We start from the raw sequence: 11,351 nt of genomic DNA, 5'->3' as shown, positions 1-11,351 counted from the left end.
ACTCCTGAGAGTTAATAGGATTGACATCTTACTATTGTCAGGAAAACAACAAGTGCAGACTTGGAAACGAGAGAGAATAGAACCCGGAAGTTAAGCGTGCTCAGGCTGGGGTAGTGAGAGGATGGGTGACCATTCGGTAAGTTAGATGATTTGGAATGATGAGGGATGATTAGAGATTAGAGGTTAAATTAAGCAGTGATGAGGGGTGATTAGAGATTAAGGTTAAAATAATTCAGAAATTTGAAAATTCGGGAAAAAAATTCAAAATATATATATATATATATATATATATAATTTCCTTTAGTACCGGTTAGTGTTACCAACCGGGACTAAAGGTGGACATCCACACAGCGGCCACGTGGAGGGCCTTTAATCCCGGTTCGTATAAGAACCGGGACTAAAGAGGGGAGAGGGCCTTTAGTAACGACCCTTTAGTCCCGGTTCCTGAACCGGGACAAATGGCCATTTTTCTACTAGTGATATGGACCCGTTTTGCTATGATGTGCAAAGTTCGGGTGCTCACGCTTCATATCCTTGACCATGGTTACCTCGCTCTAGACGACCTGCCTCTTGTCTCTCGGCATCTAGGAACATTGGACCTTCAAAGTGTAGCCCTACAAAAGGCCTTGCTTGATTTTGCTAGTTGTCCAGCATTGAAGGATCTGAAGATGAATGATTGTGAAATCAATGCTGATAGGATATCATCTCTTTCCCTAAAGCATTTGAGCATCAGTTTCTGCCGCTCTGTCTCAGATTGCCGGGTCCGTATTTCTGCTCCCGGCCTCATGTCTCTAAAACTAGAAGGCTTTATTGGTGTGACCCCTTTTCTTGAAGACATGGGTTTGCTAGAAGCCGCATGTGTTAATCTTGGCGATGGATGCAAAGATGTCTGTTTGAATTATGACTCTGGTGTTTTCTGTGGAGCTAATGATAATACATGTAAGAATTGTGTTCCTATTAGTGATGACTGCAGCACAAATTGTGTGCTTCTGGGTGGTATCTCAAGTGCTAAACACCTCAAGTTGATGTCTGAAATAGGAAAGGTATGTCACTTGTCTTTTAACCCTTTTTTTGTGTTGTACTATCTACATATTTAGTAAGTTATGTATCACCTCCAATTGAGGGTTCTTAGATCATGATCTCACATTCTCAGTTAGGAGTACTTAATTTGTTTGCCTTTTGTATTGTCTACCCAGTTCATTTTCACAAGAGATCTGAAACACTGCCCTGCATTTAGTAAGTTAAAGACATTAGTACTCAATGAGTATTGGTGTGAGGCTCCTGACTTGGATCCACTAGCATGCATTCTGAAAAGCTCGCCACTTCTAGAGAACTCACTCTTCAGCTATTTTCGGAGGTATTAATCTTCTAAATGGAGAGTCACTGCATTGTTAAAGTTATTATCGATTATCCATCTTTTTTTAAATGTTTATGCTTGACTTAGGGACCAAATCATGAAGTGGAAATGAAAGGAAGCTACTACTGTTGCATGGAGAGACCGTCAGCAATATCAGAGCACCTTAACATAGTTGAGGTCAAGTGTAATGTGGCGGACAAGAGGATTCTCAAAATTTTGAGGTTCCTGTGTGCATTTAACATACGTAAGCTAATTAATAACACTTTGCATACACTGTGTATTGTGAAATTAGCTTTCATATGTCTGGAAGAAACTAATAGAGCACACAGTGAATAAGAAAATCATGAAATGTTTAGGAACCCTTTGTAAGGTACCAAATTGTTTGAGGCATGAAAAATCTGGACCACCTCTGGTGACTCACAAAAGGGAAAACCAATATAATGCATTTTGTTGGCAAAGGATGTTTCATTTAACTGTGTTGCAGCAGAAACAATAAGTGTAACAGAGGTTGTGGACTTGTTAATTAGTTCTGGCCTTGTGGTCACTGGCAGAAATGTCTGAATTGATTGGTCCGGATAGTGAAGTATCTTGATCTTCACATGTTGCTTAGCTCTGAACTGTAACTCAAATGTGTGCAGTAAAACAATATTTTGACTCGTTGTGTTATCGAATAGTAGGCACTAGTGAATAGCAGTTTTTATTGCCTCGATAAATATAAGCAGTTGTTGCACTTATGGGCTAAATTATCCAGCACCCGATTTGCTTGTGATTCATCACTTTGTTCCTAGGAAGTCTTAACAGTCTACATAAGATTTTCTTGAGAAACAAAAGTCTGTTCATAAGCATGTCTAGGACTAGTAGTGTATGTCGTAATTTCTTATTTCAAAATCCCCTTGCCACGAAATTGCTAATGACATTTTCAGTATTCTAATTAGGGAGGAGTTTAACTAGATGATTTAGTGTTAGATTATCAGCTAAGAAATGGCCGTATCTAATATAATGAAAGTTTGTCCCCAAATCCATATTAAGATAATTTGAATGGCTATACTTTCTGAACTCTGTTCTGGTATCTTAATTTTTATAGTCAAGTAACTGGGCGTTTTTTACTTCTACAGATACAACAAACTCTTACATTATCTTTTCATTTCTGTACAGGATTCAATTTCTAGCAAAGGCGAGAAGACTTGGGTTGATGTTCATATGCCATGACTTGACTATTCAGAAATGCAAGGCTTAAGCATATATGTGGCGAGAGTGTTTCCATCTTTGTGTCTGTGCTCATCATATGTGAGTTCTTTCCGTGTATGGTCCGCAGTACTATACAGCCTACAAACTTTATACCGCCCAGTTGGTTGTGGGACTTGGTTTCCTATTACAGTTTTGGTTCATGCTGAATTTATTCAGCTCTTGGACTGGCCAGTGCTATCTTAGCGTTTCTTTTCGGCTTTGGTGCATTAACTTGTTCTGTTATGGTGTGATCCTTTTATTCTATCTCCCTGTTAAGAGCTTTATGTTTGGAGTAGCGAAACATGGCGTGCTCATTTACAGATATTGCAGTTTTCGGCTGGGTGCCATCGATCCAGATGTTTGTTCCATGTTCTGCACACCTAGGCAGAGAAAACTGAAGATGAAATGCAGCAGCTCTGAACATATGTTACCAGCAATGGGAGGGATATCCACCCAGCAGTTGCTGCTCTGAGACTAGCCGTCCATTCTGAAATCAAATGGTCCAATTCGGTTGCTGCAACCGTACTGTTTCTCCACACTATTGACGTCGGTGTCACGGTCTCAGTTGTCCCCAATGGCGGCCTAGACAAGTAGACAGTGCATTGGCCTCTCACGATCAACCACAGGTGATAGCTACTAGGCTTCGCCTCCTCGCACCCATATCCCGAATGTTTGCTGCAGTAATAGCAAGCTACATCTAATAGTAAACCTGTGTAGCTCATCTTCAGGAAGATCACGCCAGCAACAACTTTTAGCAATATGAATTGAGTAATTACCTGCTCGCATACCAATACGGAGAGCAGTCTACATGCAAATTTTTGGATTCTAGGGTCCAAAGTCTTTGAGTTCTCAGACCTGCTTTAAAATGTTAGAAACCAGCATAGGAGGAGGTGTGGGCTAGTGGTTGGGAGTGATCTGAAGGTCCTAAAAGCTGGGTGTTGCATTTGCCTGTAGGAGTTAAGTCCCAACAGAGGATATCTGACTCTGTCATCCCGAATTATTGGAGTGTTCAAAATTATACAAGTAGTAGGCTGAGCAAACAGCGGATTAATGAGAGCATGGTTGCAATTTTTCTGATTATGAAGCCATGAATCTTTCACCATGGCAGGATAAACAAACTGGGATGTTGAATATTCAAATGATTGTACACTTCTGACCATGAAGAGCACCAAGGGGTGCTCCACACAGATATATTGCCTTGGGTGAGTTCATAAGAGCAAATTTTAAGCTTAGGCATAACTTTAAGAAGAGAGGACCAAAAACCTGATTTTGGTACAGAAGAGCTGGTCAACCAAATAGAAGAATCAGGGAAGTATAAGGCCTTAAGGATGCAGTGAAGATGAGACGAAGGGGCTTCAACAGTTCTCCAAGGGACATTAAGAGTTAAAGCTTGATTCATTGCAAGTTCCTAATCCCCAGGCACCCCTCTTTCTTTTGAAGTGGCATGTCTTTCCAAGCTTTGAGACAAAGAGCTTTAGAGGTAGAAATATCTTTGATCCTAGTCCACCAAAAGGTTGTAATGATGGCAGTAAGCTTAGCTATGAACTTCTTGGAAAGCATAATGTTGGCCATGTAATATATAGGCATAGAGGAAAGCATGTGCTGCACGAAACGTTTTGGGTAGCTACCGCCACAACCCTCGACATTGGTGATAGGATCTATATGCTACCGTCATGACTGTTGGCGGTAGACTTCTGCCACATCAGTGTGGTTAGTGGTCTTGGTCCAAGAGCTACCGTCATTGACTATGGCGGTAGCTTGTCTACCCTACGCCGCTGCGTGTGGGGATAGAAAAAAGTCAGATCTTGAAATATATTAGGAACTAGGGTCATTTCTTACTGATATTGTCACTAAAGGTCAAAGTAGTGATTTTGGCCTCACACAAGCCAAACATCCGGAGCGCACCAAGGCCCTTGTGTCTCTGAGCTGAGCGGAGCCGAAGACCACGCCAAGTATTCGAAGCGCGCCAATGAGCAAAGGCAGCCTGCGCCAAGCGCTGCCATCGAAGACCGGAGCGCCACAAGGTCCAAACGCCGCACTGACTCCGCAGCCACAACGACTGCCATCGCCACAAAGCTAGGGCTGCCGCCCACAAGCTGCATCGCCATTTTTTGCCGTTGCCAGTCGAGCAACCCCTCTGTCACCGTTCGCTGCATGAACTTATCTTGGTGGCGTCATTGGGGGTGGATATGAGGTGGAGAAGAGGGGTGGCGGCGCCCAAGCTGCCATGAAGGCGATGCACATGATGTGGGAAAGAAAGACCGTGCATTTTAATGGACTTCCTCTTTTGTTTGGTATGTGTGTCCTTGGCGAGGACGTCTTGATAGTGAACACAATACCACAAAATAAACATACCACGACCCTGTGGCTGTATTGGTATGGCACCTCTGGCCAACTTAGCCATGATCGGTGAGCTTATGGTGTTTTCTTCCAGGAGATCATTGGCTCTCCGATCCGGTGGATTGATGTATGATGCTTTAGCCTGTTTTTCATGGTGGTGGTATCGATGATGGTATTCCACGTGTTTTGGTTAGAGATTCTCCCATTTCATCATCTCTACTGTTGAAGGGGGCTGGTGTTTGTACGTAACCTAAACCATGTTCTGCGTTAACTCAATCAAATCTTACCAAAATCAAGCGCTGCATGAACTCAATAAAATCTTACCAAAACCATGCCCTACATTAACTCAATAATCTTTTTACAAAATCATGCCATGCATAAACTCAATCAAATTTTACCAAAGTCATGTGCTGCATTAACTCAATCAAATCAAATAAAATTGTTACCAAAATCTAAACTAAATCAAAACTTTGTTTTTCCTTACCAATTCATACCCAAATCAAATCAAATCTTACTGAAAACACAACTAAATCAAAAACTATTTTCTTGCCTTCTCTACACACACTCAAATCAAATCAAATATTACCAAAATCTAGAATATGGTGGGTGTAACGTATATATCGGACATGATTGGTGTTGAACCAGTAGAATATGTATATCCCCATTACAATGCTTGGGCATTTTTTTATGAGTAGCTAGTTATTAGAGATGATGACTTTAAAGAACTTTGATTTAGAGATGATGCCTTACCTACCCATACCGAAATAAAATTTGTTGTTCCTTTTTTTGTTTATTAAATCTAATGTATTTCACCTAGTACTTAATAAATCAGATGTTTGCTAAAAATAAACTTATTTTTATCGTCAATGGTGAACAAATTTTAGGAAAAAAAATATAGTCCAAAGATAATCCTCAAGCACCGTGGGTTCTAGGGAGAGTGAGGCCAACAAGCCTCCAAATAAGTAATGTATCCCTTTGAGCATTCGTATATGAAATAAAAGTTTGCATAAAAAATGGACTAAAGGTGGGTTGTTTATCACAAAGGAAAAAAATCAGCCAATACGCAGCGTTCCATGCTCATGCAACTTGGCAATTTGTTCATAATTCCAAACTAAGCATCTCAAACTCATGGTCCTTTTGGACTGTTTTTATAATGTGGTGATCTTCTAAACATGGCATACTTGTATACGAAACAAAAACTTAAAATATTCATGCTGGTCACTCTTATAAAAAAAGGTTTAAATATTCTTGATCATGATTATATTTTTTAATGATCTAACTCTTATGCGTCCAAATTCAAAATATTCGTGCATAAAAAAATGTCCATGTCTATGAAATTTTCCATGTTTTTGGAAAAAGAAGGTTGTTGTATGAAAAGTAAAAAGTATAAAGACTTTGTGATGGGAACAATTTTAAGTAATCCTCAGAAAATATTAGAACCAGCTATGAACAAATTTGTTCAGAAAGAAGAATAGTTGTGATGAAACAAGAAACGTCTCATGAACATCTATTTTGGCCCGTGGAAACTATATTTTGGGTAACGGGTCATTTTTTAGCACTAAGTTGAACAATTATTGCAACCAGATATGGACAATATGTTTTACAAGATGGCTAAAAATTAGAAAACAAAAAATTGAACGAGAAAGAAATAGGCGAATGAACCAATGAAGACAGAAAGAAAGAAAAATATTTAAAAAGCTTGCCGAAGAAAACGAATCGAACGTTTTGGAGATGGGCTGGCCCATGAGGCGGAGATTTTCCTTCCTATATAGCCTTTCTCCTGGAGCCCAACCTCCCTTTGAAGGTGAGGTGAGGCGGGTCCGCCCATCTTCCGATTCTCGTGGCAGCGGCGACATACCGGCGAGGTGAGGGTGAGGCGACTCCGCCGCAATTCGTGCATCTGTCCATCTCATCCCATTTTCTCCATCATCGCGCCGTTTGATCCTTTCTTGCCTCGCAGAGCCGACGACGCAATGACTCCTAGGAAGAAGCGCAAGAGCGCGCCGCCGGTGCCCGTGGCCGTGAGCGCCACCGACCGCATCGGCGCGCTCCCCGACAGTCTCCTCCAGCACGTGATCTCCTTCCTCCCAGCGCAGGAGTCCGTCCGGACGTGCGTGCTCGCCCGGCGCTGGCGCCACCTTTGGAAGTCCACGAGAGCCCTGCGCATCGTCGGCCTCGACGGCCGGGAGCCTGCCAGCGTCGAGGACCTCCGGGTGTTCGTGGACCATCTGCTGATGCTGCGCGAGCGCACCGACCTAGAAAGTGTCGAGATGAGATTCCACAGTTGCTCCGAAGGCGAGGTGCCCTATGTGAGCCTATGGACCCGTTTCGCCCTCATGTGCAAAGTTCGGGCGCTATCCCTCGAAATCTCCCATGCCTATTTCTACCCGGACGACCTGCCTCTTGCCTCTCGGTACCTGAAAACGTTGGACCTTTATGGTCTAGGCCTGCAGAAGGCATTTCTTGATTTTTCTGGCTGTCCAGCGTTGGAGGATCTGAAGATGAGTGAGTGTAACATCTCTGTCGATAGGATGTCATCACCTTCCCTGAAGCATTTGAGCATCACTGGTTGCCTCTCTGATTTGCGTGCCCGGCTCCGCATTTCTACGCCGGGCCTTGTCTCTTTCAAGCTAGATGACTTTTTCGGTAAAACCCCTTTTCTTGAAAACATGGCGTTGCTACAGACTGCATGTGTGAATCTTGGCAAAAGCTTCAGCGATGTCTGTATGAATTATAACTCCGGTGTCTTCTGTGGAGATAATAAGAACGGATGTGTCAATTGTATTTCACATAACGATGGCAGCAGCGATTGCGTGCTTCTGGGTGGGATCTCAAGTGCTAAACATCTTGAACTGATATCTGAATCGAGCAAGGTATGACACTTTGTCTTTAACTCCTTTATTTATGGTTATACCTCTTTTGTGTTCCACTATCTATATCATTCATGGAAAATCGGAGATAAACAGATTACATGATTGTGAATATGATCATCTCGCATTATCACTTTCTCAGTAAGGATTACTTGATTTAATTACTTTTTGTATTTTCTTTCCAGCTCCTTTTCACAAGAGATTTGAAATGCTGCCCTACATTTAGTAAGTTAAAGACTTTATTACTCAACGAATACTGGTGCGAGGCTCCGGACTTGGATCCACTAGCTTGCATTCTGAAAAAAACACCAGTTCTAGAGAAGCTCACTCTTCAACTTTATTTAAAGGTATAAATCTTTTAAATAGATAACGGTTGCAGTGTTAAAAGTTATTATCGGTTATCTATCTTGGTTCAGTGTTTTCTCTTAATTACCATAGGGACCAACTCATAAAGTGGAAATAAAAGGAAGCTACAGTCCAATGGAGGGACCATCTACAATATCAGAGCACCTTAACATAGTTGAAGTCAAGTGTAATGTGGTCGACGAGAAGATTCTCAAAGTCTTGAAGTTCTTATCTGCATTTAACATACGTAAGCTAACTAATGACTCTTTACATGATCTCTATGTGCTTAAATTAGCTTCATATGTGGGAATGAAACTAATAACAAAGCAGGTAGTAAATAAAAAAACAAAGTATGCATGAAAACAGTTTGTAGGGATCTATTATTATTTAGTATACTGTTAAGACAGATAGAATGCGAACGGCAGAGATTCGCTAGTATAAAATTCCGATATTGTACGGCTGAGATTTATCAAATATATAGGAACCCACAGCATGTAAATCTAATTGGCTAGAAATAATTCAGTCGGCCAATTGTTGGATCCGGATGGGACTTGTAAGGTAAGCCAAGACCAATTAGCTTACGGTAGGATGAGACCTACATAGACACTAACTGGATCAGTTTAGTTATTACTACTGGATCCTTCCCAATTCAATTAGTACTCGGCTTCTTTAAACTGAATAGATTAGGTAAATAACCAATTGCACGCACGTACGTGGTAGATCCATACAAAAAAATCAGCTTGTTATTTTTGATGAATGCACTATATATATGAGCAAAATGTGCAAACTACAATATATCATAATAGTTTTTCTTGTGAATATCATAATTAGTTTTATGGGGAAAAACCTACACCATCAAAAGTTGCGGGTACATATGTTAGGCTGAAAAGTCAAATTATATTTATTTTATATAGAACAAAAAGATCAACGTGGCTTCTTCAAACGGCAACAATGTAAATTACAACACACAATAATTCGAGGAAAAAAAGGATCTGCATGGCTTATTTTTTGACTACCAACTGATAAGATGAGATATGTGGTGGCGGAGAAAATAATTTCAACATAACATGCGTTTGTTCCTTCTGCTAATAAAAAGTTAGGGAACATTTTTTAGTTGTATCAAGATGAATGTGTTTGAAACAATAAGAAAAGAGTTCAGTACAATGAAGACTAGCATAAAAATTCATGGATTTGGTTGCTAATAGAGTCCACGGAGCAATGACATAAAGATCGTGTAAATAATGCATGAGATAGCACAAGAAAAATCTATGGGTTCATGCCAATGTCATGTGTACGCAAGTGAGCGTGCATATGAAGGATGCAGATAATATATATTGTGGCAGCAACTATGCATATTGAAAGAAACAAATGATGTAGATTATATGGTAAGTAATTTTACGTATGCTGAACAATACAACATAGCAAAAACGAACCCAAGACAAGTTGGAACCATCTAGCTAGAGTTAGTCCATAATTTCCCAAAAGGATAATGCCAAAGTTTTAAATAGCGGGCTATACCATTTAGTGGTGGCTCAGCGAGAAGCATTGCAAAACTATCGCGGAGCTACAGCAAAGCTAAGCCTATTTAGTATTTTTTTTAAATCATGAAAAATGAAAAAAATAAGCATACAGTCAGACATCATATATGATATATCCCATATATACTTGAAATACACATTTTACTAATGGCTTTGTCGAACCCACTTGCGCCTCTCCTCTAGCTGTAGCGGCTTAGCGGCGCTAAATGCATGAGTTCAAATTTAGTGCTATAGTGGGAATTATAGATGTCTTCTCGTCATTCTCAGTTTAGTGTCAAATGTGCATTGTTTGGTGATCAACCAAGTAGCAGCCAAAATATCAAAGGCTGACAAAATTTTGGTGGGTTATATTTTGGCACCAATCAAACATACCAAAAAAATCATGTACTGAATAAAATACATGCAATAGAATGTTGCTAGCATGGTTTTTAATATATAAAAGGTATATTGATTAGTCAAGTTAATTAGTGCCATTATATTCTAAGCATTTCTTTCCATAGTACTATTATGTAAAATACTACATAAGGACATTCAAATAAACAATAGTCAAAGTGTTGCAGAGACCATTTCAAAATTAAACTGTCATATCTAACATTCTATATGAATCTAGCCACGCAAATGTGTGGGTCAGTCTGCTAGTTCCGAATTGTTTGAGATATGAAAAATCTGGATCAAGCCTGGCCAGGCTCGGAAATGAAACCAATATAATCTGTTTTGTTGGAAAAGGATGTTCAATATATGTGTTGCCAGAACAGCGAGCATAACACAATATGGATTTGTTGAATAGTTCTGCTTTTATTCGGCACTAGCACAAATGTCTGAATTGATTAATTTAGAGTAGTTATGAACAGTAACTTAAATGTCTGCACTCATATAACAGTAACTTAAATGAACACCACACCATCGGCCCCTCGCGTCGCCCCCGCGGGCGACCCGGGGGAAAACCCTAGCCGCCACCCCTCGAGTCTCCTCCTCCTCTCCCTCTCCTCGCCGCCGTCCATAGCGCCGCCGGGCGAAGCCTGGCCGACTGGGCAGCGGCGGGGCTTCTTCCCATCCTCTCCGTCTTGGCTGACGCGGGACAGCGGGATCCAGAGAAATGCCGGGCGAACGTGGGGTCCGGCGGCGCGGCGGGCTGGTCTCCCATCGGCGTCGTGCGCGGCGCGGCGGTGGCGACCTGCATGTCGTGAGGTGGTGGCTGCGTTGGCCTGACCCGTGGTCGCGGGTGCCGCCGGGTCCAGATCGGATCCATCGGGATCTTTTCTTCGGACTCTGTCGGCCGTTGCGGGGTGGTGATGATCGTCGCTGGCCACGTCGGATCGTTGGATTCGGCGTCTGGAGATATACAAGGAGTTGAGCCCCATGGCTCTTTCATCTTCGCGGGTTTTGGATCGTGGCTTGCCGGATCCGGAGTACACGGAGGTTTGGTGGCATAGGATGGGGACCAAAGGAAACTTTGGTCGGCGTGTTCGGCCCGGCATCGGCGACGTCACTTGACGCCGTTACCCTTCATGGAGGCGAAGCCGAGGTCCCACCTATCCACCCCCGAACCCGTCCCGGACGAAAGTCTAAAATTCAGTCTGGATTGGGCGGCGGCGGCGTCCTGTGCGTCGTATCCTCCATGGAGGCGCTGTCTTGGGAGGAACTGCTGTTCGGGGGAGAGATGTTGTGGATGGT

General features: G+C 41.9%; 2 protein-coding genes across 2 annotated transcripts; both read left to right on the top strand.

Annotated features, from left to right (window-relative positions):
* Positions 1-458: 458 nt before the first annotated feature.
* On the top strand, positions 459-1,693 carry LOC125516500. The gene is made up of 3 exons (XM_048681925.1): positions 459-1,043; positions 1,197-1,356; positions 1,443-1,693. Exons 1-3 carry the CDS (start codon positions 459-461, stop codon positions 1,691-1,693), a joined length of 996 nt encoding a protein of 331 aa, XP_048537882.1.
* Positions 1,694-6,897: 5,204 nt separating this feature from the next.
* LOC125516499 (MEIOTIC F-BOX protein MOF-like) lies at positions 6,898-10,864 on the top strand. Its single transcript, XM_048681923.1, has 4 exons — positions 6,898-7,797; positions 7,980-8,141; positions 8,233-8,469; positions 10,760-10,864. The coding sequence occupies exons 1-4, from the start codon at positions 6,898-6,900 to the stop codon at positions 10,862-10,864; spliced, it is 1,404 nt and encodes a 467-aa protein (XP_048537880.1).
* The last annotated feature ends 487 nt before the right edge of the window (positions 10,865-11,351 follow it).

Source organism: Triticum urartu, chromosome 6 (genome assembly GCF_003073215.2).
Source record: "Triticum urartu cultivar G1812 chromosome 6, Tu2.1, whole genome shotgun sequence".
NCBI lineage: Eukaryota > Viridiplantae > Streptophyta > Magnoliopsida > Poales > Poaceae > Triticum > Triticum urartu.
The sequence above is the reverse complement of the archived record's forward strand: the minus strand, read 5'-3'. Positions and strand labels throughout refer to the sequence as shown.

Excerpts from the sequence above, each read along its gene's own strand:
- LOC125516499 (XM_048681923.1), top strand. The coding sequence starts at position 6,898 with ATGACTCCTAGGAAGAAGCGCAAGAGCGCGCCGCCGGTGCCCGTGGCC. Across the intron at positions 8,142-8,232 it reads CTCTTCAACTTTATTTAAAG|GGACCAACTCATAAAGTGGA; the intron begins GTATAAATCTTT and ends TAATTACCATAG. Across the intron at positions 8,470-10,759 it reads TGAAACTAATAACAAAGCAG|CGGGATCCAGAGAAATGCCG; the intron begins GTAGTAAATAAA and ends GACGCGGGACAG.
- LOC125516500 (XM_048681925.1), top strand. The coding sequence starts at position 459 with ATGGCCATTTTTCTACTAGTGATATGGACCCGTTTTGCTATGATGTGC. Across the intron at positions 1,044-1,196 it reads TGATGTCTGAAATAGGAAAG|TTCATTTTCACAAGAGATCT; the intron begins GTATGTCACTTG and ends TTGTCTACCCAG. Across the intron at positions 1,357-1,442 it reads ACTCTTCAGCTATTTTCGGA|AGGGACCAAATCATGAAGTG; the intron begins GGTATTAATCTT and ends TATGCTTGACTT.